The sequence below is a fragment of the Bombus pascuorum genome, chromosome 7 (assembly GCF_905332965.1).
Source record: "Bombus pascuorum chromosome 7, iyBomPasc1.1, whole genome shotgun sequence".
Lineage (NCBI taxonomy): Eukaryota > Metazoa > Arthropoda > Insecta > Hymenoptera > Apidae > Bombus > Bombus pascuorum.
The window spans coordinates 16668322-16695854 of NC_083494.1; the positions used below are offsets into that span (position 1 = coordinate 16668322).

A 27533-nucleotide genomic window follows, 5' to 3' on the forward strand; every position below is an offset into this window, starting at 1 on the left:
GTGGCAAAAATCTCTTCCACTTTCTTCCAAAGGCTAGAGAAGGCGACGAACAGTAACGACCGTAAAGGATAACTAGTTAGGGAAGGATGGTTCGGTGGACTTCGATCTGTGCTCCCACCTATGGTAACTATTATTAAATCTACTCCAACCATCTCCTGCTGCGATTTGAAAAGTAGGAGAAAAAGAATGTTAAGGAGAGGGAGTCATCGTGGGAGAAACTGAAGACACAGTGTCAGCAGACTTGCTCCTCGTGGTTCATTTTTTTCTTTTCTCATTTATTCTGTTTCGGGCACACATTTTATTGCATGAATGATTTATACGATTCCGGTATATCGCGACGACACATGGTCCTCGTCACCGGAGCACGCGAATGGATCTTTATTTTTTTGTTTTTCTTTTTTCTTTTTCGTTTCTTTGTCTGTTTGTTACACTCAACTGGCAGTAAGTTGGGCCGACGTTTACGAAATTTAAGCAGACACTTGTCTTGTATGTATATATATATATACCTTTTTCTTATATATACATATACGTATATATTCTTTTTAATTATTTTTCCTTTTTTTTTTTCTTCGTTTATCATTCTCGCTTAAAACCGAGATGGGGGGGGGGGGCTTGATGAATGTGTACAGCATCGGTGGAAAAAAGGGGGACATACTTTGTTCACTTATACAAAAATCATCACGGGAACAATTGTACTCTATGCGTAGCGTTGTCCAGGGACAACTTCGACTGGACTAGCGAACGAGAATTAACGCGAAAACGACGCCTCGTTAAAGTTTACACCGAAGCGATATTTTCTAGAACACCACTTTCGATCGAATCCTCGTTATCTCGATCGTTTTTTCTTATTTTTATTTTCCTTCCTTCTACACACACACACACACACATTCTCTCTCTCTCTTTCTCGTCGTTTCTTACAACGCACTCTAATCGTGCTGTATCGCTAAATGGATTCATTTACAACACGAAAAATACCTCTTATTTATCATAGATAGAGCATCCACTTGGGACAGTATGGCGTCGCGCAGGAAGTTTGGTCGAGCGGATAGCTCGATGCAAGAATCGCAACGCTTCGCTAGGTTACTTGCAGCTGCAGGCATACATTCAACGATTTTATTTTATTATTATATTTTTTTTCCTTTTTTTTTTTACTCTTTTCTCAAATTTTCTCGTGTTTGGCAAAGATACCACTAATAACGCGTAAAAAGTGATCGAACTGAACGGACACACGGCGTACATTCTACGATTGTTCCAAAGGGAAAGAGTGTATACGTGTGTGAATGTCTACGTGTAATTGGTCAAGCTTGAATTCACCACCGTGACCCATAATGCCCGGCAACGAAGCATGTCACTCTGGTTCCGCGTAGCTCTAGCTAAATAGCAAAATTCGCGCGTCATGGTTTCCCTGCTCTCTCTTTTTCTCTTCTTCTATCTTTCTCTCTCTCTCTCTCTCTCTCATGCACACACACTCTCTTCTCTTTTTCTTCCTTTCCCTTTTCTTTTCTTCTTAAATTTCCATTGAACGGAAATAATCTTAATGCCCGTTTACACCTTGGTCGCGATTCGTTGGGACTCGAAACGAACGATGAACAAATTCGTTGAGTGTAAATTATCGTTATTATTATTGTTCTTTAATATTACTATTATTTTTTTTTTATTTATTGTTTAAAACCAACACTTCAGCCGTGGTAAGGTGCGCGTTTGATAACGTCGCGCTTTCAACGAAACATGACCGAAGAACGGTGATTTCTCGAGACATTATTCGAGTATGATTCATTTTCTTTTCTTCCTTTTTGGTCTCGTCGAGTCATCGTCATCGTACGACACAAGGCATCCAAGCGATTATGGAAATTTATTGTACAATTTGCTCAGTCTTTGTGGAGGAAGCAAACGATCTCGTTCCCGAGGCGACGACACGAGGCGAGGATGAGAGAAGTGTTACAACGAGGAATAAAGCGGGTCGACGATCGTCGGCAGTGACGATTGGAAAGGATCGTCTCTCTCTCTCTCTCTCTCTCTTGCATTCCTTCTTTTTATAGGATGTATAATAAATAAATTGTATTACGCTAAAAAATATCTGGCTCGGTACATACAGTTTATGCGCGGATTTAGTTTAGGTACATACAAACGCTCTTGGCCTACTCAGGAAACATAGAACGTCGCGATCGACCAGGTGCTGCCATTAGGATTTCAAAAATCGAATTGCAAATTTGCATGAATATACAACTTGAATATTGCCTTTGTCAGATCGGTACCATACATCGTACTATAATGCGACATCTTGGGGCAACGTAAGAACGATATTAGATTGAAAAGTTGATATTTCCCTGAATGACGTACTTGCAGTATCGTTGCTATCGTCGCAGAACTCTAAATGTAAGCAGTATTTTTTAAGAAAAAAAAAAAAAGAATAGTTTATTTCATTACAGGATTCTCATCGATACTAGCAGATATCGATACTCTTACTTTACTGGCATTAATTTTGAAAATTGTAAAAATGGAAGTTTCGCAGAGTAATCGAAGAAGAAAGGAACATCACGTACAACTGTCTATTGTCTCTATCACTAATTCTTCTATATTCTAACGATAAGACGACGAATTCTGGACTGCGATCACGTGTGGTCCCTGTTGTGATATTCAATTTCAATTCTAGCTTCACGAGCATCTAGAAATAGTTTTGTCCCGTGGCAAGGAACGACAGTTATGCGCCGTATGCAGCGAATTTCAGAAAAGCAAAGCCGATTCCTCGGATTCTCTACGTATCAAAAAAACGTAGACGTAACGTTATAGATATGTCTTCTGAGTGTCACAAGCGATCCAATCAATATATACTACGGCGAGGATACAGACAGTGACTCACAACTAGAGCAAACAGTTATTCATTCAGCGTTACTACCTATTAATTCCTTTTACGAGAACATCGATCAAGTAAGAATTGACATATCAGCGGTATCAATCTTTAAGCCTCGTTCGGATTAGCCAAGTTGCTTGAATTCGAGCGACTTAAAATCTGGATTTTATTAATGTAAACCTGTTATTTACTTGGCTTAAAATATCCTTTCAGGGTTCGATAGTCCTGTAAGAGAAATATAGATGATTTTTTTCTAAAAAAATACCGCTCACGTAATAAATCTTAGAAATGTATATTTCAGAAACATTCGACTCTTTCCCTTTGACAATTTTTACGATAAAGGAACGTTTAATTTTTGAACGCTTAATCTTTCTCTAATACTACAAAAAAAAAAAAAAAAAAAAAAAAAAGTAGCTAACGTTAAAAATAGTTTGAAAAATTGAAGAAAAGTAAAAGAAAATAAATACTTTTCAAGTTTACATCTTCGATTAGTATAGCACCCCAATCATCGCGACAGATATATAAGAAAGTGGGTGAAAAGCGCGTGCACGTACATCGCTCAGGTTCAGCGAGAGTTCTGCCGAATGGCTCGCGTTCGATCTACGGAGTTTCACAAAGTCGACCAAGTTCCTTCCGACCTACTTTTAACATCATCGATCGATGCAGGAAAAAAGTGTATTTTGTCATGGATAATAGATCGCAGGTTCGCATTCTACAGCTTCTATTCTACCAAATATTTCGTTTCGCACAGCAACATACATGTGTTTGTTTGTCCTGCGTTCTCCAAGAAATGAACGCGCGCATTCGGCAACGACGATGACGATGACATTGATGATGAATACGGCGAAGAATGAAGCGCGCGCTCAGCCGGCAAGCGCGCTGAAACTCGCTCCCAATTGCTTCAAAGGACGAAGAGGATCGTCTCTTGAATTGTACGACGGGAAGAGAACATCGTGCACATCGTTCTATTACAGAGTACTGTCCTAGGGGATCCTGTTTCTCTTTCGATGGTCCATTTTATAAGTTTCGAATATTTCGATATTCAGTTAGGCTTTTCAAAACTTCGTATTGTCGCTTTGGCATCTGAACGTCGGGTTTTCTTCGACAACGGATATTCCTTAACGTCGTAGGGACGAGAATATTGAATTTTTTGAACCTTGGTCTCTTGTTCAGAGATTTGACAGTGATTGATGTGCAGAACTCGCTGATTCTTGTACCCTTGCGATAAAAGGGTGACATAATTCCTCCGGACTTCGTAGACCTTGCAGACTTCCGTTGTTCCTTGTCTCAGAAGTTACAGAAGCAATCGTTCTTTCACTGAATCCATTTTGTTTCTCACGCTCGTAAATTCTATAAATAAGAGTCTAGATTACGAACACTTTGTATCGGAACTTTTTCCTTCCGAGCAATTTTTATTCGTCTATGTGCACCTCTTTTTCTAGAATTTCCACTTTACTATTTTACTTTCAATTTCAACTTATGGTATTTATCCCCCAGAACGTCGGAAAAAACAGTTAGAAAAAAAAGTTCGATATCCTCCATTTTCTTGGTGTTTCTTCCTCGTCACGTTAGATGTTGGCGTATAGCACCACAGAGTACGTTCCTCGATCGAAACGGTACACGCGTAAGCCTAATCGATTAGCGTGTTACATATATAAATACGGTCTCGCTTGTGTGCTTTGTTCCTCGTGAAGGAATTCCGTTCATCTCTTGGGAGAGCCACTGTGCGAGACCCAAGAACGCATGCTAATTCTTTATATGTAGGAAAATCGGTACAATAGTCGCGATTCGCGGAAGGAACAGAATTTTAAGAGGAGGATAAAGGGCGAGGGAATAGATAGATAAATAAAGGAGAACAAAAGGGAACAAATGGACACGAAGGGAACGAAGGAGAAGATCCTCCAAGATAGCAAAAAATGTCAATCCATTCTTGGACGTTGGATCCTTCTTCTTGCGACTCTCGCATGATTCGGTCAATGTCTGCGTTACAATAAACGAAAGAATGACGATAATATTAATAATTAGAGTCAATAATCATAATAATCATAATAATAAAATATCAAGAATAATAATATTAATAATGATATTAATAATAGTAATAAACTCTGTAATATTTAATATAAGTTTGTTCATACGGACTAGATACACTTCCCGCAGAGCGAAAGATCGATCGATAACGCTCTCTCCCTTTCGACACGACCCTTAATATTATTTTGGTCTTTTTCTCGACTACGCATCGCGTTCGAAAGGTTACAGGATCAGGTTTCCTGCTGATGCAGCGTCGGTCTGATGGAGGGGACGTGACGTGATCGATTGAATACATTGACCATTGTGACGCGTGCTGCGTAATCTACCGAGAGGTCGCGGCTGTTAACGAACACCACAACGCGTTGCGCATAGGAGATCCTCCTCTTCGTCTTCCGTTTAATCACGTCGCACTGCGTTGTCTCGCGTACCTTCTCTTTCATCATTTTCCTCTCCTCTCCTCTTCCTCTTCTACCTCGCTTTCCACCTCTACATGCGAAACGGTCATCATGAGATTGATTGCACTTCGTGATAATTCCGTCTCCTTACGTCTCGTTGCACCTCTTCGCGAGTCCTCACCGCTTCCTGATCACCAGCAGCGGAATAGCGACGAAACAACGACGAAACAACGACGAAACGGCGACGAAACGGCGACGAAACAGCGACGAAACAGCGACGAAACAGCGACGAAACAGCGACGAAGCATGGTTCATAGTCGCATGGATCATGATTTCAACGACTTCGGGTTAGAGTTACGCGACCCATGCTGTCTTCTTCCGTCGTCGTTTGTACATCGAGCTGCTCGTCGTGCAGATTCATCAACAGAGGCTGCAACACTTTGACGCATCGCCCAAGTGAATGTGGCAGACGGCAGGTAACGCGCTGCAGCCTTTTCCCACGATGCTCTCCTGGACCAAATGCGACAGCCCCAAATTTTGATTAATATCCCCGTCGCTGCCGCGATGCTGGTGCTTCGCGTCGCACCACTGTTTACGATCTCGCCACTTGTCATCCGCTGTAGTGCAGAATAACATGGGCTTTGGTGACGGTGGACTGACGCGATCTCGAGCAATGCTACCGCAAGATCGCGCTTTATAGAGGCGTCCTTTACCGAACAATCCTGGTAAAGGAACACAGAGTTTCTTATGCACGGCGAAATATCGACTAAGCAACCGGATCTTCCTGTTTTTGCAGTCGTTCCTATTCATCGACGCGTTCCTATTTTCCTTGTCGTTGGACGGTACCTGATTAACCGAGCAACCATTCAATTCCCTTTCGTCGCACATCCCGATCCTTTGACACGCGTCTCGCGGCGACTCCTGTTTGCTACATCTGCCGTTGGAACTGCAGTTGGTCTGTTTGTTCGACGATTGGGATAACGAGGACTTGCCGGTGCTGAGGGACCAACTTTGCAAAAGCCTCGCTCCAAAACCTTTGGCCTTTTGAACAGTCGCCGCCGCCTGAGATAACGTCTGTGGAATTCCATGCGAGCCTGTACTGCTCTGAGATACCGAAGACGAAGACGAGGACATGCTTTGAACTACTAGAACAGCAGAATTGCGGGACACGTGACAGTGACTGTGACACGACGAGGGTCCTTCCGCTTCCTGCACTTCTGTGATACGGTTCAGAGATTGACTCTCGCGTAGTCGGGTTTCTCCGGCTCTTCTCCTACCTGCGCGATGCCTTCTACCGAATATAACTTGGTTCTCCGAACACCTATGCCTTCCCCCCGTTGTCGTAGTCGTTGTGGTTGTTGTATTCGTGCTGTTTCCGTTATCCTTTCGACTTGTTTCGTTCGGCGGTGTTTCAGTTGTGTGTTCTCCGTTACCTACACCTCCTCCACCACCTCCACCTCCTCCACCACCTTCACCTCCGCCACCACCTCTACCTCCACCACTCCCTCCTGGGTCTTGCGAATCACTAGAATCGTCGTGACTATCGCGTCTCGAAGACATCGACTTGCTCGAAGATGTGCTCAATTTATGCGCCCTCTTCTTTCTACTCTCACTGTCATCGTCACTAGCGTCCGAACTCGAGCAGGAGGTTGTGCGTGTCTTGTGGAACTTGCTTTTCCTCTGTTCGTACCCGGTTCTTCTAACCACCCGACACTTGGAGCCGCTACTCTCGCTACCAGATACTGGTAACGCATCTCCGTCCTCCAAGATTTCGTTCAAAGGCGTAGACGTGGAACCAGCGCTGCCTGGCGAAGGCATGGTCTTATACTTAGGCGTCAACGATAGGTTATCGTTCAGACCGCTCAAAGGTCGTAGAGGAATCGATACCGTGGACGACTCCGTGAGAATAGTGGTCGTGGTAGTCGTCGTGCTGGTTTCGGACGGTTTCGACGGACCCATTGTCGACGAGAAATCCAAAGAAGAGGCAGAGGATCGATGTTGCGATCCCATCCTCCACTTATTCATTGGAACAGGTCCCATCGACTTCAAGCAATCGGACACCGACTTTGGCCTGTTTTCCGAGGATCCTTTCCTCGACCAGCCAGGCAACGATCCATCGTCCAAACGGTTCTTCAGGTTCTCCTGGCTGGTGGAGTCGAACATCGTTGCTGCAGGTACTTTGTCCACGAGCTGGTTGCCCGTTTTAAGCCTGACCACTGTCTTTTGTTGGACAGACGACGAGGAATCGTTGATATTCCCACTCATTGGACTAGACATCAGTCGCTCATCACCGTCTGCAGTCACAATAACCACGTTGATGTCCTTCTGCGAAATTCGCTGCGACGACATTGGTTTGTGGCTCGGTTTCTCCGGAAGCTGGGACAACCTCTCCTGCAGGATGTGCGACAGTTTACCCTCTGATCGAGATCCACGACGGTTGAACGAGTTCAACGTGGAATTGCTACCGCGTTCGTCGCGACCCGAGCACGAAGACACGTCGTCCTCGTCTTCCTCCTCTTGCACGATGCTGCACTTCCGCGTTCGAATATTCTGCAACGTAAACACATTTCTTTTCATCCTTTGGAAAGTTTGCGTAATAAATCGACAAATAAATATCTGCCGTTATTACTGTGCTCCGGATTTTCACGCAAATTTGTATTTTTATGAACACAATCATAGAAATGGAATCTAAGAAACGATGTACGTGTTTTATCTACAAAATATTACAATATTTATTTCAGGAATTTTACTTTAGCTATTTTATATACTTTTGCATATATACTACAGATCCTTTTTGGACCTTTAAATTTTGCACAAATCCACAAAACTCGCAATTTAATTATTACGTTAGTTCGTTAAGTACGAATGTCAGTTCGTTAGAGGAATTAATCGTTGAATACGTACTTGAGGTACGTCACCCGGCGTCCGTGGCACGCTCAACAACGATTGGTTGACTGTGCTCAATGAATTTTGGTCGGTACGCATATTAGTGGCCGCGTCATCTTGCCGGCTGAAAATAACCAATGCTTGGGTGTATAGGTGATTGATATACGTTTGACTGTCTCTTTCAGTAAGTTGTATCGATATAGTGTATAATATAATATACCTAGCCGAGACTTCGAGGATTTCTGGTCGAGTCTTCTGTACCTGTTCCTGGCGATGAGTCCGTAACTTCCTTTCTGCCAGCAGGAAGTACGTCGCCGTTATGTGATTGTACTCATTCTTATCGAGGGCTCTACAATTAAATTAATTAACGATGATTTTAGCAGATATTATTGAATATTTATTAAACGATTCATCCTATTAGCTAGATTCTTGCGGAAGCCAATCAATACTGAAACTTGATTTATCATAGAATAAGAAATATAAGTGACGTATTATAAAATCTATATTCTTTTTTAAATTTCCATTCGTGAAAAAAACTATAACGTAACAGTAAAATATAATGCAGCATAAATTTTCATATTGGAAATATTAATCGCACACATGGTACCATAGAATTTTGCAGGGATATGCAACAGCAGATTTACAAAAGTAGAATAAGTTTCCCAACACTCTTTTTGATATCTTAATTATTTGATAAACATGCTTACTCCAAAATTTCTTCTTTGGTGGCAATATTCCCGTTGACCATTTTGGTAACTATATGATTGTGATGATCGTCGGACACCTGTTGCCTGGAGACCAGAGGCAACGCCTCCAACGGCTCCGAGTCGGGTCCAATGGCCAGCCATGGATCAGCTGCTATTTCCTTCAGCGTCGCTCTGCCTTCTGGCTCTCTAACGAGCATCCTGGCTATCAGACGCTTGCAGCCCTCGGATACGTGCGGTGGTATCGAGTACTTGCAATCCATGATCATCGTCAAGGTCTCGCTGTCGTTCGCCTCTTGGAAAGGCGCTTGACCGCACACTAGCATGTACAAAATTACGCCTAGTGACCAAACATCTGAAAACCCAATTTCGACGGTGAATACGAGACGAGGAGTCAGCGATGTATGAATAAATAAATACGAAGAAAAATCTAAATATAGGCGGTATATAGCAGTACCATATAATACCACGCTATATATTATTGAATTCATCTTGATATCGATTGCAACACGGCATTGCAACGAAACGACATAAAATTGATACACAAACAAAATCTCGGTGTCTTTGAATCAGTCCGTCAATGTCGATGTTCAACACCTTGTACTATAATTACATCAAGTGTTTCAAAACATCGATAAAAGTACAACGAATTGATTTTATGATACTCACCAACGGCAGGAGCGTCGTAACTATCACCAAGTAGAATTTCCGGTGCCGAATATGCGAGGGACCCGCAGGAAGTCTCCAGCTTCTGACCAGGACAGAATCTGTTGCTAAATCCGAAGTCGGTAAGCTTCACGGTGCCGAGTTTCTCGAAGAACACCACGTTCTCGGGTTTCAGGTCCCTGTGTACCACGTGTAGTCGATGGCAATACGATATGGCTCTGACTATCTGCCGGAAGTACGTCCTAGCCACCTGTGATCGATTAAAAGTGTATCAGCGCGGGCCTTGAGAATTATGTTACGGCCTTGGGACTCTACCAATCACGTCGAAAGACAACAAACAGAGGATGATATTCTCCGTCCAATACAATCGAACGAACGAACCGAATCAATGTGCAACGAATCGTTAGGTTGCGCAAGAATTCTTGATAAATTTTCTCCGTTTCCGGCAATGAGTAAGGACTGTTCCGATTTGAAAATACGATGACTAACACACACATTTGTTTGTGATTCATAAGTGGCGCATGATAATTAGACTTTAATCGATAATAGAATTGTTATTAATAGAGTTGAAGATACAGTTAGGAGTTAGTTGAGTATTAACAGATGTAGGATTGGTCTCGAGCGAATGCAGCGAGCTGTTGTCCGACAATGAGTAAAGAATAACGAGGCATTAAAATCGCCTCAAGGTTTTTACGATGTTTGTGCCGTGATTCAAGGATTGCAACGCTCAATGCTTTTAACCCTTTGGGGTACGAGTGACATTCTACACGCTATAACCTCGAGTAGTCGTCGTTCATAATTCGAGAAATCTGCTTAAGCGTAACGTCGATCGCGACACTCGAACGAAGATTTCGTTGCAATGGAAGAACGCATTAAAAACATGCGCGCATCTTTCATCAAATGCTTCGAAAGGCAACGGAAAAATCTCCGGAATTACGTAATCAAGCTACGGCGAAAAGAATTTTTACCGCTTAACGCATCAATCTTTCTTCGATTAATTCTATTCATTTGCGTCCATCCGAAGCATCAAGATGGGCAAAAGAAAATGTGGCGAAGAAACAGCTCAAGAACTGCCGCGTGATGTCAACGCGTGTAAAATGACTCTTGCTCTTCCCTGGTAGAACAAGATCATTACGTGCAATACGCTCGAGCCATCGTATACATACCTCCTCGCTGAGCCCGCTATCGTGTCGCATGATGTAATCGTAGAGGTCGCCGCCATCGCCGAGCTCCAGGATCAAATAGAGCTTCGTCTGAGTGTCGATCACCTCGTAAAGCCTGACCACGTTAGGATGTTGCACCAACTTCATGCATCTCACCTGCAGACGGAGAAATAAAGAGGATGGTCGACATGGTGCAACAGCGTGGTTCGACGTTTGCCCTCGAACCACGCTGGTCAATGACCCTTTCTCCTTCCCCCTTGCGCCATTATCTCGTTGACCTTAACGAGATCTACAAGTTCGAAGCGGATCGTAGATATTACCTACGCGATGCTGGCCGTTGAGCGGATCTTACGCAATCGGTCGTTAATATTTAACACAGATGTCGCGAAACCATGAGATCGTAGGAAGCTGTTTGCGAGATCTCGCTTGTTCGCTTTAACGAGAAAGGTGAAGAATCATAGAGATCCTCTATGATACGGATTGCCAATGGTTTCAGCAGGATAGACCTTGGTGATGGTTCAAGGTTTCGAAATCGAGATTCTTACATCTTTATGTTACGAAACTTTATTCCGTGTTTTTTTTCGATAAATTATTAAGGACGATCAACGTTGCGTTAACGCGATATTTCATTTCCAACTTCCTTCGATCAATTTACTCGCATTATCGAATTCTATTTTTAAACGTTGTGGCCATGGAGAAAACTCTAAGAATTCGCGTAACGCCTTTCCCACCGCTATATTCCTTACATATTCCTCTGGATATCTATGTCGTTAAGATGAACTACTGGTTGATATCGTCGAGCGAAGAACGTATCCACGTTGGGTCGCTTGAAAATTGAAAACTTACGGACGAGGCTGTAATGGAAGTTCATCGATTCGATACGTCGTTTGATTAGCGACAAACTGAAATTCCAAAGAAACAAAACTCGGATAAACGGAGTTCCACCGTAAACCTTCTGCTTCTGCGTGCTTCGACGTCTGTTCCTTCCAGTAAAACCTCGCCCAGTCGTTCGAACTTGCGCCTACTTTCACCGAAACGCCCTTTGGCGTTGATCAAAGACTCTACTACCCAGAGTTGCCAATTAACTCCAAGTTACCGCTATATCTCTTGTACCAAAAATCTATTCGAAAAAACTAAAGATCCGCTGGAATATCGTCGGACGAAAGAAGCAAAGGCCTGAAAGACTAGAGAGTCTGCGGTAAAAATTCGGTGCTATGGAGCACGATACGCGGCGCACGGCCATCGAGCGAACACCAACGAAAAGAAGCGAGAGATTAGTACGCGTTTCCATTTCCTTCGCGACCGCTTTGTGCTCGACACATTCCCATTTACACGACGCATAGGGGGAACAGGAACAAAGGGACGAAGGATATGCGCGGTCGCTTCCGTCGACGAGACACGCGACGAAAATGAGCCGGGGAGGAGAAAAAAAAGAACGCCATCGTATCGTCTGTGTCCTCACCTCCTGGAAGAGGTGCGCTCTCGAGACCTCGTCGAGTTTGCTCTTGTCGATGACCTTCACTGCGACCTTCTCGCCGGTGAAAACATGCCTGGCGAGCTTCACAACGGCGAAATGACCGCGGCCAAGCGTCTCCTCCAGATCGTACAGGCCGGCGATCTTGCCGTCGTAGTTGCTGTATCCCACCCTTCGATGCATCTCGTGTCACTGAAACGAGGAACAACTGTGAATGATCGATCTGATCGCACCACGGTGAAACTCGTTCCGTTTGGGAATGTTTATCGAGGTGCGATACCGATGGATAGATTGGTCGAGGATGGTTGCGTGCAGATCCACTGTGTGCAAACATTTATATAAATTTGTATATTTACCAAAAATCATAAAAGGTATAGAAAAAACGAAGCTGGCACCCCGCTGGGGGTAGCCACCCACATGCTACATTTATTTTTATTTTACTTTTTTTTCACCAATAAGATATAACACTTTACCAAATGTCCTTCAGGACAAATTGTAAAAAAAAAAAAACAAAATAAAAAAAAACCCATCAGCAAAAAAAAAAAAGAAAAAATTTACCAAAATGATTAAAAGATATGAAACATAGGTAGAGAATTGTTTTTCCTAGTGGATACTATATGGCGTGTACCGTTACTTTGGATATTTTATACATTTTTGCACATTATATATTTTCGTAACTTTGAATTTCCTATAAACACGCGTACTTATCCGTGGTTTAGTAACGAATAAAGGAAACATTTTCAAATTGATTCCAAACGGAATTCGAGTTTTCCAGTTTCTTGGAATTTTTATCGTAAAAGAGCATTTGTTATCTTTCAGTTTCCCCATCGGGGAAAACTCCTGAGTAATTAAGAAGGTCTACTTGACTATGGGACATTGGCGTGCCAGGTATACCGGAGCCAGGGTATAAAAGGTGACCGTTAGCGAGTCTTTTTTTTTTTTTTTTTTTTTGTTGCCAGCGAGCTTTTAGTGCTGTCAGCATGGTCGGAGAATGTCGTCCGCGTTGGGGTTGGTGTTGTCAGCGTTGTCAAGGAGCGTGGTCGGCGTGAAAGAGAGCCGTTGTGACGAGACGAGTTAGTGACGAATGATGACTGCGTGCATATAAATTGACGGAGCATCATACTTGATGTTGTGTTGGCGTGAACGATATTGAAATAAATCATAGCGTTACCGAACCTACTAGCACGCTATTAATACGTTATTTCCTATAAATATTACACATTTATACAGATAAAGATCTGTTATTGTTATTGGTGTTTCGACTATATTGAATCTAAGCGTTTTAAGTCTACGATATTAAATAAAAAGGAAGATTTCAGTATTATAATGCTATCTTTGAAATCCTTGAAAAGTGGCGACCTTTTTGCTATATATACACACTATGCGTTTCACAACTATTTTTAAGTTCCATTTCTTTCTTTAATGTTAAAGGTTCATGACTTGAAATAGAACCGTGAAAAACTCAAACCGAAGGTTACGTATCTTTTCATTAATAAGAAATCAGTATGGTTGAGACCTTTAAGAGAAGAATTCTCGTGCAATTACGAAAAAGACGCTCGAAGCTCAAAAACAGCTGAAACTAGAACGCAAAAAGACAATCTTTAATAACTAAGCTGCTAATGTTTGTGCATTTATAGGAAACGTAAAGATCGCAGAAATATACACAAACTGCGTAATTACGTGTCCAGAGATATATAAAATATTCCAAGTAATATATTCACATCAAGTGGATAAAACAAGTCTCCATCTACGTTTAGTTGCATTAATAAAAACATGAATCTGTACAAATAATCGTTGCATCCCCCATCGTTGAATAACTTTTATTAAAAATCAAGCTGTACCAATTAAAGGACTTTTTTTTTTTTTTTTTTTTTTTTTTATAACGTTTATTGTCCAAGAAGATGAGTATTACATGTGTATGTTATTCACAATAAACAATGAATTTCGGTTGTAGGGTGGATTAGGCAAAAGTACCGATACGCGTCGGTACGACGTAGCCATGGTCTAATATGTGTCGTGGGTTTTAGGTTTTTGCGTTTATTTTTTTGTTTTTTTGGGTTTAAGTCGCATTGGTGCGTGATTTTTGTGTATTCTTGTGTGTGTTGTATTTTGTCCTGAAACTTGGCCGCAAAACAGGACTCCTCGGTGTATTACTTTTATGCGTTGTGGGATTTTGGGGGGGACCAATTAAAGGACTGGAAATCTACAAGTGATCATTTTTGCCATAAACAACGTAACATTTAGAACTCCGTCTCTCCTCCATAGCTATTCTTCAAGCACACTACATATATGCCTCTAAGTAAGCATAATAAATTTATTTCGCCATTTCAAACAATTCCATAGACAAACGCAATAAACGTTCCCACCGTTTACAAGACGGTGCTTGTCCACTCTGGCAAATCGCGGAAGGCGGTCGTCGCGTTGTCCGGCGAAACAATTCGAGCACCGTGACTGCAATAACAACGTGCACGTGTTTCGTACGCGCCAACATCGCATCCGTAAGCAACACAAACGATTCGATTGTCCGCTTTATATGGAAAATAAATTTCAACGCCTACTGAACGCGGAGGATCAGGCTCAAGGTAATCGTGTGTATAGTTACTCTCACTTTTGCGCTGCTTCTTCTCTATGGGAGTGGCGGCGGTGCTCTGGTTCGCGTACGTAAGGGTAAACGGGTCTCGTTTCCGGCGTCCCTTCCGAAACACCGAAAACGGCATTTGACTTTGCTCGTTGCAAAATCGATCGATCCACTCTCTCGTTGACCGTTTTCCACTGCAACGGGATTGGCGGATCGGGAAAAGAGGGTCGGTGATTATTTTTAGAAGAGGTTGGAAGAAGTAATAATTAAGCGAGCCTCGATCGACGAGGAACAGATCGATCGGTGAAAAAAAAAAGAAAAGAAAAAGAAAAGATTTCCGCAAGATCGACGAAAGCTTTCATTGAAAGTGGTCACGTTCCGATTGCAATTTGCGATCCCGATTGTTTCAGCTGCACGTGAAATTGCTTTCTTATCGTTCGTTACTCTATATACGCACGTCGAGAGAACCAGTCGTTCCCGGTCGACGAAAGGAGTCTTGAATAATTTATGGGCCGATCTGAATGCACCGGTCCCGATCTCGAATCGTAATGGCCACGTTTACGAAGAAATTGAATCGTTGATAAATCGGACGTCGCGTTGTCGTAAAAATCGGTAACGCAAAGTTTCATGCACGAGTGAATGAAATAGTATCACGGATAACTAAAGGACGTATCGTTATGTTATCTTGCTGCGCGTGCGAAATAGATAGGGGATCGACGATGAAATATCGACGGAACGACCTTGGATGAAATTTTTATGATATATATTTGCCACCTTTATTTAGTGCTACGATGTTTCCTTTTTTTTTTTTTCTTTTTTTTTTTAATGCGAAACCATATATTTTTTGAGCGTGTGCAACGCTGATCAGATATCGAGAGCGCGCGAGTTAAATAACTAAGTATTACAATAATCTAGATTTATATAATGATTCTGTTGCAACGCTTAAGCCCGAAACTACTATAATGCACAGCTGCTACGGAAAATAGCTCGATGAGTATCAGCCGCGAATAATGCACACTGCAATGCATAGAGGGTGCACTCTGTCTGCACAGAATAAATAAAATAGGTAACATCAAAAATACCAACGCAGTGGTAATATATAAATCTAGAATCATTTATAAATCAAACGTTAAAAATCATACTCGGACGACGTATGAGTCGCCGTCCCCTTCTTTCGATCAAACGGTACCAGAAAAATATAAATTCGTCAAAAAATTCTACGTTCCCTAATAAAAATAAGGAGAATAATATTAAAATGATCTGCTTCTAACGAATCACGCTATCATCCCGTGTACGTCTAAACTGTTTAAGATTAGAACTCTTGATGCAGTTATTTTGACTTACTATTGTTGCAGTCAGATCACTATTATTATAGTGCGGAGTTACTATTATTTGATATTTTGTATCTTACTATTTGATGGTCTTAATCCTGAGGTTTCAGGCATATTGACTTCCGTACGTACATAATTTTCTGATAGAATTCTAATTTACATGAAACGTGATACGTAAATAATCTGTAAAAGTCGATATAAAAAGTCGTTTTATTATATACTTTACTAAATTAAAATCTCTTTGCGTCTATTTAAAATTATTATCCGCTGCATTATAATTTAATATCAGGTAGTTTACTATGCATGGAATTTTACACGAAACGTGTTAATTATTTCAGCCTTTGAAAATTATGTGCGGAACGGTTGATTACTTATTCCGTGCATTTCCATGATACACTTGGCCAAATATTAGTTAATTGATTATGATAGCTAATGATCGCAAATTGCAAATTAATAATAACAAAGCGGTACTAGCTATTCACCGCGATATAGTTTCACGTGTAAAATATTGTCAGATATTTTGCATAATTTCCATTTAGCAATTTTTGGTCCAGAGATTTCAAACCAAACTTCGAAATACATAACGTTTCTCTGCTCGTTACCGTAGGGACGAAAATATGTACAAGATTAAGAAAACTACCATTTACGTGTATAGAATCAAACAGATGTCAATGAAGTTTCAGCGTATATTTTTAAAATTTCAGTTTTAAAATTACCATGAAGAAACTTTGCAAAGTCTTAATTCAACCTTTTAGATGAAATGCAATTTATAGTACCATTTTCTCTTTAACGTTTTACGTCAAAATCACCGGCATATCGATTATAAGCTAAAATAAAAAATCTATAATCAATCGCAACCTTTCTCTTTCGTGAGCTAACAAAATTACGATCACAGGAAGCTAAAGATACAGAGTTGGAGGGTAAAGATCGAGTGTGTAGAAAAAGCGGATGTTCGATGAACGAACGAGTGGAATGAAAAAGATACGCTTAATAAAATAAATTCCTTGCAAGCATATCTCAGAGAGAGTTGACCCGATAACAATAAATATTCTCTGTTACTGGCAATAGAACGTGCAACAGAAAAAGATGGAGAGTGTCAGAAGGAAGATATCGCGTACAGATAGTCACGATTATTCGTTGGACCGTCAGGCTCGCGTCAAGCCAGTTCCGGTTTCTTTTCGTGGCATCACGCTACGAAACACATTTGCGTCAGGACTACGTTCGCATACGCGACGTCAACAGAAGACGATACATATCTCTAGGAGGAGCTACGTTCTACGACTCTCTTTCACAGTATACAACAACTGTATAGAGTCGATTCATGAACGAAATAGATGCAAAAATACATTTTCTTTGAAGTGCACGGAAGTATGAAAGGAACGAACAAAGACACGCGTACAGGGTAGGCACCCACGTTCTCGTACGCCGGTTTAAAATTAAACGCGCAACGTTGAGAATTTACGCGAGCAGCAGCAACGATCAAAGACACTCCCCGCGTCGTCTCTTCCGATCTCAAAAATATTCGACAACAATTACGAACCCCTGGTGCCTTTCGTAACGCGACGATACGTTTCCATAATCCTTAACGTGTTCACCATCTTACGTAAGCGAGTCGTATAACGCGTAACAAGTAAATTTATTCTTCCTTGCGAACATAGCGATTCGTTTCATCGATTCGAGATTTAACAGGCTTGTTTACTCGTTCGCTGAATAAATGACGTAAAAGAGAATTGTCCGTTGGTCGAGAAACGTACCAGACGCGATACACGATGGTGAGTTTACGTAATTGACGATTAATAATATTGTGAAATACGAGAGGGCGGTGATTTGACACGCGGAGCTTATATTATCGACCAATGATGTGCGATGAATCAAGAAGGAATTAAAGGGATTGCGATAATGAAGAGACAACTCCATTTTGTACAACTCGTAGGGAAAATTGTAACGTTTCGCTTGGTGCGAGAAAGGAACAAACTACGACGAGAAATCGTAAAGTTATTACGATATCATATACGTTATAATCCGTTATAAAACCACATAAAGTGGCATGTGGTTTTGCAATGGACTGAAACCAGATAACTTGGCACTAGGTGATTCCGACGACATTACAATACAGAAATCGAATCTGAGGATCGTCCATTATTTCTAAGAATATTCTTTTTTTTTATTTTATTTTGGTTATTTTACAATTTGTCCTTGCGGACATTTGGTAAAGTGTTATATCTTGTTGGTGAAGAAAAAAAAAATATAAATAAAAAAATAATATAGCACGTGGGCGGCTACCCCCAACGGGGTGCCAGCTTCGTTTTTTTTCTAAGTTATATCTTTTATGATTTCTAAGAATATGATTCACATTTTCCACCGATCGTGTTAATAACGAATTTATTCGTTCTTTCCAACATTTCGATTATATTTTCCAAAAGTGAAAGTGAAAGAGTGAAAGAAAAGATACAAATTTAACGCTAGTCGAAACTGTAAACTCAGCCTAGAAGATAAATTGAAAATTTAGAAAACGGTAATAAAACCAGTTTGGACGTACAGAATAGCAGCAATGAGCCTCGCAAATAAACTAAAGTCGCTAGAACCGAAGATACTGAGAAAAAGAATAGTCAACGTCCTTTGGTATGTCGGAAACGAGGATATACGCAAACTTAAGAATACCAACGGTCGAAAGAGTAATCGGCAAGTACGCGGAACATACAAGGGAAGACAGCTAGCGAAGAGAACAAAACTCTCATAGAAAGAAGGCTAAAAGGAAAATACCTGACCTCGCTAAAGAAATAAAATGGTCAAACTCGAAGATGGTATCCCGCTGGGGGTAGCCATCCACGTGTTGTTTAGCAATTAAATTAGAAAAATTTACCAAATGTCCAGCTGGACGAATTGTAAAGTAAAAATTGAATAATAATAAACAAAAATTTAATGTTCATTGATTATTACCACCGATGCTATTATACGGATTTATAGCAGGATGCAAGGAAGATCGGCTGTTTAAAATGATTTCTTTTCGACTTGGTAAAATTTCCAGAAAGCCAAGCTCGAGTCCTTGTAAGCGCAATCCCTTCGATTTTTCCTTGGAACGACCGGATATTGGTGCATGCACACGTGTGCCAGAAAACTTCTTCGTATTGTCCGATCAGGCATTCTGAGAGGCAGAGGCAGAGACAGACAAAAGTGCCGGTTCTAAGAAAAGCGAAGTATGAAGTGTTGAGTTAGGTCTCCACTCTCGAGGCCAGTCTAGGTTACAGAGTTAGTCGACCATTATTTTTGGTCGGGTTGTCACGACGCGTATTTCTACCACCCTGCTCGACACAACAGGCCAGGCAGACGTTTCGCCCCGATTAAAATGCACGGTATGCGGAAAGTAGTTTTACGATTGCTATCGACCCTGCCTCCTAATTGATTCGATGCATCGTTTAGTACTGCGATGTGCGTCATTATCGATGGCCGGATATAAGAGAGGAAATAAAACCTCCGTCCTCGGTATTTTTACGTTTCGAACAAGCGGATTTTTCCGATTCCCGTAGAAATAAATCAATCGCGACACCTTTTTCTCCTTTTATCGACCAAAGAATTAAAGAACGTAAAAAATTTAACATCGATGCGGAGACTAGATCGCTTTATCTGCGTATTAAAATGGAAATAGTTCCAATTGACCTACTATCCTGGCTTATCGATACGCGATTACCAAGTAATTAACAGACCACGTATAAATTCGAGTCCAAAGATTCAAGTGTACCAGCGTATTTCCTGCATAAAATTAGGTCGTCCCTTTTTCTCTAGATTTAACAATTACGGATAACAATAACGTAGACATAATTGAACACAGCGTATATCAATTAGAGTGTGAAAAAGGTCTCACACTCGAAGAACTTGTACGAGTCATTACATCATATCTGCAATGTGCACTAATAGCGAAACAAGATCAGTCGGAGCGTGTGCTCCCTTTAAAAGCCTATCTCCGCTCCTCTCCTCTTTGAAATACTCGAGGGTATCTTATGGAACTCGCTATTACCGTGTACCTAATTAATTTTATCGCGTTCATCAGTGGTTACCTGTATCTATCGAACGGCCGATATTCAGCAACTCGTGCCACCTTTGTTACACGGCAAACGACGACGAACCAACCGACGAGACGGTATATACCGGTGCTACGTGCATGTGCGTATACATACCGATGCTGTGTGCAGCCAGGCACGAAACGTTTCGCCAAAGTAGGCGTGAAAAACGTACAATACGTCGATTCGTCCAAATATCTAGCCACGACTGATTGGACTTGACATTTTCCCAATAACAACCTTACGTTCGCCCCGGTATCATCCACCTGCGCACGACGCGTATCTCTCGGTCGCCCGTTGACCTGGTTCCGTTCTACCGGCGCATTACGAGCCGCGGAGCCGCGTATCAAACGAAGATAAAACTTTCACGGCGTATCCCCCCCCCCTTCGAATCCACCATGGAGGAACAACATCAGCCCTCCCAACTTGGAAACTATGTTATCGACGCACCAACGTTGCATAACATTGGAGGAAGTGTAAACTCGTGTACCATGGGTCGCTGCATTCTTCCGCGAATCACCGACGCGACCAGTTTATCTCGAGGACAACCGAGTATCGATGATTCGACCACGGAGGAGAAAAAGTCGCCGAGTATTCCACGTTCGAGCAAATTATGGAAAAGAATAATCGTGAGTTTTATTCGTTTCTCGATAATTACAAGACCTTTGTCTCGTAACGCAACATTGTCACGAGCTATACGATTTGATACAAGGCAGATCGTGCTGTTTGTAGCCTCAAACATTGCAAGATCCAGTTCTTTCATACACAAAGTGCAAAATATCTCTTCTGGCGCGATTGAATTGATATTACTATTGGAATTTTACAAGTTACGAGACACGCTAGTATTTACAAATTCTCTTGCACAGTAACAAGATACTTGCTGATAAAGCGTATGAAGTTTGAAAAGTATATTTCTATATTTCCTAGTTCATTTATTACTTTTAGCTTTCTATTCAAATATTCCAAGTTACTGAATGCTTCGACAAGCATACGCAACTACAACTGCAAAATATTTCGCTACTGCTTGGCGTGAAAATTACGTTTCAAACTAGACATCGTAGGTAGTGGGAACATAGTAAAGTCCATGTTGGCTCGTGAATAACGATCCGAATTGCGATCTGGTCGTTACGATTCTTTGAATGGAAATAAGTTGGACGGTGGATTTAGTAAGTTGATAACCACTGTTACAACATACTGACACGTACCGAAAACAGATAATCATAAACACGAGTAAATTGGATTCGGAAACGTGGCAACGGAGATGCTTAATCCGGTCATGCCAGCAGAATCACACGCAGGATTATCCAAAGTAATTCGATTAGAATTCGTAGTCAATTTCACCGCAAGGACGCGCTATTTACGCCCCCCTTGTACAAATCTGTAAAATAATACCGCAGTTGTTCTACTATCTCACCGTGTTTTTTCATATGTAAATTTAAAGCCTGCAGTTACACGTTCCGTAGCTCAATCGTTCAACTTTGTATTAGCCACAATTATCCTACATAAGATTGTCCGCTAATTTACTTCGTTATTTAATTTGATACATTTGTTAGTTAATTTAATTTGATAAATTACATATTCAATAGATGAATTATAAAGTTTTACGTATACGATCCACATTTACATATGCAAAATGATTGATAATTTACTTTCTCGTTGAATTGATTATTTGATACATTGTTATATAATTTAGTAAATTAATTTCATAAATTACATATTCGATAGATGGATCGCTTTATCGAACGAACGACCCATACAGTTTACCTTACGTAGGCCTGTTCGATAATTTACCTCGGCGTTTATTTAAAATCGGAATAATAAAATTATATTTTAAATAATTGATTTTATTCGTGAAAAGTCACCTGCCTCTTTCCCAATATACCACGATCACTGAATCACCTTGCGTCAGTCACGATATCGGTTAAAAACGATGCTACGTTTCGCCGTAACGTTGCAATTTAAACAAGAGAAGATCGGATTAATCTAATTTCTCGGTTTCTCGGTTAGTTAGAAATCAAGTAAACGGTATGACGGCGATTCGTTGGAAAGTCAGGTAAAAAATTTCATTAGCCTGCAATTTCTCGAAGGGGAAACGAGTTTCGTCGATGAAGCTCGTTAACACTGCCAGGAGAGATCAACGCGATGATGCACGTACGAGGGACAACGAGGGACAACGAGGGACAACGAGGGACCATCGTCGAGCCTAAGGTCATCGTCATCGTTCGCGAGATTCTCCCATGAATTTCATCTCTATCGATGTCTCTGGGACGAGTGAAATGCCAACGATTCGCACGACGTGCCGTTAATAAGCAAAACGAGCAACAGCTCTGCCTACTTCTGCTTTAATGCGATAGAAATGAATTAATCGCTGATTCGGTTTCTCGTAAAAGCCTATATACACTGTACATATAATTTACACACTTGTGAAAGATGCGAATAACGCGATTTCCTTTTACCTTATTTCCATCGTTATCGCGCGGATTCTCGATTGCATCATATCTCAGATAACGTGCATTCTAACATCAGAGGTTATCAGCGATAGCGATCGTTATTATCCAGATATAAATAAATTGGCTACGTAGACATTTTGCATTTCACGTAAACAAAGAACAGTTATTCCTGACCATGTTTTTCATTATCATGACTTGACGATTTTCGCGATCCTTGAACCGTTTCACCATCGTCGTACGTCGAACGCTACGTGACCATGCTTTCCAACGTCGAATAGCTTCGAAGAAAAGAAAAGTGAGTGAAAGAAAGAAAGAAAGAAAGAAAGAAAGAAAGGAAAGAGGCGAGACAAAAATGCCAATTGCGCAACCATCTTTCGTGAAAACCATGTTTCACAACGGCGAGGCAAAAAGTAGGAGAAGAACAGCGATCGTTGCACGCGTACGAGTCCCTACACGAAAATTCACGATTTAAGAGGCGATAACCTATGGTAATATGCGATGTAAACGCACTACCACGGCTGCGTAACAGGTAGTGCTCGCGTCCCGTTACCAAGATTCCTCGAGTCTTTGACACGCGGAAGATGCCGGCTGTGCCTCCAGCGGAAACGTCTAATATCTCTCGCCTTATAAAACGGTTACCAATATCTTTTTCCATTGTCTGGCCGTCCGTCCTCCAACCGAGAACAATTAGCAACGTTTAGAGCGTTTCTCTTGTCGCGACTATAGTGCTATAGAACGAGACAATTTCACGGCTGCAACGCGACCAAGTGCATGCGTTCCACGCTATACGTTGGAAAGAGCGAGATGGGTACTGAGCGGAAAGAAGATAAACCATCGCGGAATAATGGTGCTTTGTTGACTGACCACGAATTGCCGGACTTTATCTGGTCAGTTATCGAGCGAGGTGTATTTCTCTATCGAATACAAGCGAGAGTACGGATATTCCTTTATTTCAGTTAAAAGTAGACGGTGGACGATTATGAAAATTCTAATTTTTATAAATCAAAATCTCGCGAGACAAATCGATCCACTCCACTTTTTTATCAAGTTATTAATTTCACCATTACCTGCCTACTTATTCGGTATTCAACGTGTTAGAAAAGAAATCTTCGTACGTTCATTTCTTATAACGGAATAGCACGAATAATCGCAAATTCCAAGGAAAATTTTAAAAACTAACGTTTATAATCGTCTATAATTCTTTTACGAATTCCGATTCGTAGAGTCGATCGGCGTTGCTTCCGAGCGACTCGAATCTAACTAAAGAAACAGGATCTGGATAGACATGTTTTGTACATGTACGCGCGTAACGTACATCTTTATACATTTAAATGTCCAATAAATGTTACATGCCATTTATTTCATTGTATAGATATTTCGTTATATTTCTTTGCGACTAACCTTAGATATGCCCGAGTTATCGTTAGAAACGCATTCCACGGTGTTAGTTTTGAGAATTAGAAGGGATAACGATGGTCAGTTAACAAAGCAAAATCCCGGCCGGTTAACGTGGCACTACGGTAGAGACTCTGTAATCTGTATCCGTGAGACGATGGTATACCGTGCCACGCCATTTTTAGTCGTCTCACACTCTTTTCCTCCTCCCTTTCCTTTCGTCTCTTTGACCCCTTTCTCTGACCACGGTAAACGAACGTGACGTAATAAGACATTAACATTTCACAGAGCTCCCGGTTCGTTAACCTGCCGATAATATCGAGGACCACCCGTTTCTCTTTATTCCCGTTTTGGGTCACTTTTTTTCAAGCCAGCCAGTTCAGATTCGATCAAGAAACGTCTATCAATCATCGTATTGTTCGCGTTGCATTGTTAAATCGGAATTTAGAAAATAGGATATACGTGGCTCTGCCGCGTTTCCGTACGATAACGTTGCACTAGTTTCCTACTCACAAGTATACAGCAAATACTTTCACAAATATTCTAAGCAGGTGTTCGAGATATATCAGCTTTTTCTTCTTCTTTTTTTTTTTTTTTTTTCTAGAGATACTGTTACAGTGAAAATAACGAAACCTCCATAATCTATGTCATCGAGAGTATACGAATGTAAGTACGTTCGACTGTGTAACGCGTTCGATGATTGATAATTCGTATTTGGTAGATAGGATAAAACACGTGACACGCATTTTGCACAAAATATTCGCAACTTACTAGACGTTTTTTATTCGTCCGATAAGTAGCGTTTCAAGGTCGTATCAGGTTATGTACCCGCGAGAACTAAATATGGCGGAATGTCATTTACAAGTAATGTAAAAAGCTGGTTTTTAAAAAGCATAACGGGTGTTCGAGCGGTAACGATACTATCTGCTGTTAATTACGTTTATCGCATGCAGGCTGCGCGCTAAATCGTCCAGGATAGGTCGTGAATGTTTATAAACGAATCACGTATCGACTTTATACTCGAGTCCTGTTCGCTGCACGGCATCGAAATTTTGGCATACCGAATGTAACGTCACGTAACGTGGAAAATATTCTCCAACTTGGGAATTATCTCCGTTACGATTAAACTTCGCTTTATAATATCAAAAAATTTAATCGATAGAGTTCAAAGATAAAATAGATTCAATTTGGTAGATGTTTTTGATCATAAAGTAATAAGAATTTCACGCGAATTCCACGGAACGTTTCAACACGGTTGAAAAAGAGAAAAGTGGGAGTGTACGATGTATATACGGAAGGAAGAAGCGTCAGGAGCCATTTTTACAGAAGAGTCCACTAAATGTACCGTTGAATAAAATTACACGTACCGCTTTGCCCGCTAGACAGACGAATCCAGCCAGCACTCGACTTCCCTTCTCATCCGATTGACTGTCATTTGTGATGAAGTTTCATACGCGTGTCAAATACCGCGACGATTGATACACGCACGGTACCTAGGGGCCGTTTGTTGCCCGATTTCTCGTACGTTTGCCTCGACGAGTTTAAACGTCTCCTCTTTTCTTGTTGTTACAAGGAGACTCGTCGACCACGTAGTTCTGCACGATCTAGACGATTACGACGACGTTCAACAACGAAGACGACGAAGACGACCAAGACGACGACGACGACGACGACGACGACGACGACGACGACGATGGTTAAGCCGTCGTTGATTGCCACTCGCGCACGCACTCACGGCAATAGGATGTATGTTTACACACGGCACACTGCACTGTCTCTTTCTCGCACTCTCGTTTGTCGACACAATACCTCTTTCCTCGCCGAGAGACACACGGCTCTCGTACACCCTTCGTGGTTGGCTTACCTCTTCCTTTCTCGAGCTGACTCGTCTCTGTTTCTCTCTTTTCGCCACCCAGCCACCCTCTGCCCCTTCGATCCAACCGTACGAAGAGGAAAAGCAAGATTTCCCTGTTCCTTCCTCGAGATAGTGTGGCCGACACACTTCTAGCTTCTTCCCACTTCCACCATTTCGTTTCGTGTACTCTATCTTTCTCCCTCTATCGGTCGTGTCTCCTACCTTCCCCTCAGCCCGCTGTTTCTCTTTCTTTGTCTGTTCCCGTGGCTCGTCTCACACCGTCGACTGACTCGTCGAATCGTCGTCTTCTTCTTTCTCTTCGTTCCTCGAGCGACTCTTTCGATCTCGTGCACGCCACGCACGCCACGACTGAACACTCGCGACCACCGGTACTCACACTCTCGCGAAACTGAATTTTCCTCCACTGATTAGATAAAAACCGACGGACTCGGCGAGCGTCGACGACAGACGCGCTCGCTCGACACCGTGACACGGGAAAGCTGAGAAAACGTACTCACCGAATTCGGCCTACCAACGATTCTCTCGCGTCCGCATGCTCATGCAGGCGCCACCTGCTGGAGCACGTGGCACACTACTCGCGCTACTGAACCGCGCCAATGTTTGAAACGGGCAAACTTTGCCGCGATGGTTCATGCATGTGATTAACTTGTAAATGTTTGCGCGTTTGTGGAAAGTTTGAAAGCGTACAAATGTGCAGAAATATGTATGTATGTATGTATGTTAGATATCTAATCTTCATTTATACGCATTATACCATGATTAATTATAAGAAATCCTCAAATGTTCGTGTCCATATTTCCTTCGTAGTAATAGAAAAGACTTCCATTTGTATATTGAAAATGCTTCCAAATTTTGATGATTCCGTAATAAAAAAATTAAACAAACGTAATATATGACAGCGATTAAATTAACTGAAAAAACGTATATGTATATTAAATATACATGTGCGTATGTACATGAAATATATGTATATTGATAGTATCATTAATATATTTATGCGATGATTACGCAATAAATAATTTTTGCGAATGAGGTATATACAGTTGAGTAGTTGTGCTAATTAATACGAATACATACATAAACGCATAATTTATTTAAAATAATCATTATTTGATACTGTAGAAAAGTGGCATTTACCGACCGAGTCAAGCTAAAGGTATTCCACGGAAGAAGCGAAAAATTGGACGAAATCCCGATAGGTGTCCACGGCATATATCGCGATTATTTACGAAACAATTTTAATCGCATCTATGCTATTAATTACATTAATTACATAACTGCTAGATAAAAAGTTACCTGATAATAAAGATGAACTTTTTATTCCAGTCTCCAGAAGTCATTGTTCGACCGCGTGTCAAACGTTCCGACTTAATCAAAACTACAGAATACAATGTGCTAGCGTTTCTTATATACCCGAAAATTATTCTTATTCAATGACAAATCGTCTGACTGTGCATTTTCTCTGAAAGCTGTCTAATAAAATTCCGCGAATGCTACGCGATCTGCTAAGCGTTCGACTAAAACGAATCTCCCCCAATGGAAATGAAATTTTCTAGCAAAAGCAACGATGCGATTGAAACAAACGCGTTCATCTCACTCGAAACAACGTTTGGCACATTCCTCGCGAAGCATCTCTACCGTTGTTCCACTTTTCCCCGAGGGAGGTGTTTCCACACGT

The 27533-nt window shown here is 41.4% G+C and overlaps 1 protein-coding gene across 1 annotated transcript; it reads right to left on the bottom strand.

The window, feature by feature from the left end:
• Nucleotides 1–377: 377 nt before the first annotated feature.
• LOC132908636 (SNF-related serine/threonine-protein kinase) lies at nt 378–26358 on the bottom strand. Its single transcript, XM_060962805.1, has 8 exons — nt 25347–26358; nt 12156–12359; nt 10697–10849; nt 9534–9780; nt 8868–9219; nt 8381–8509; nt 8179–8284; nt 378–7824 (listed from the first exon to the last, which is right to left on the bottom strand). The coding sequence occupies exons 2-8, from the start codon at nt 12348–12350 to the stop codon at nt 5695–5697; spliced, it is 3312 nt and encodes a 1103-aa protein (XP_060818788.1). The 5' UTR covers nt 12351–12359; nt 25347–26358; the 3' UTR covers nt 378–5694.
• Between the last annotated feature and the right edge of the window lie 1175 nt (nt 26359–27533).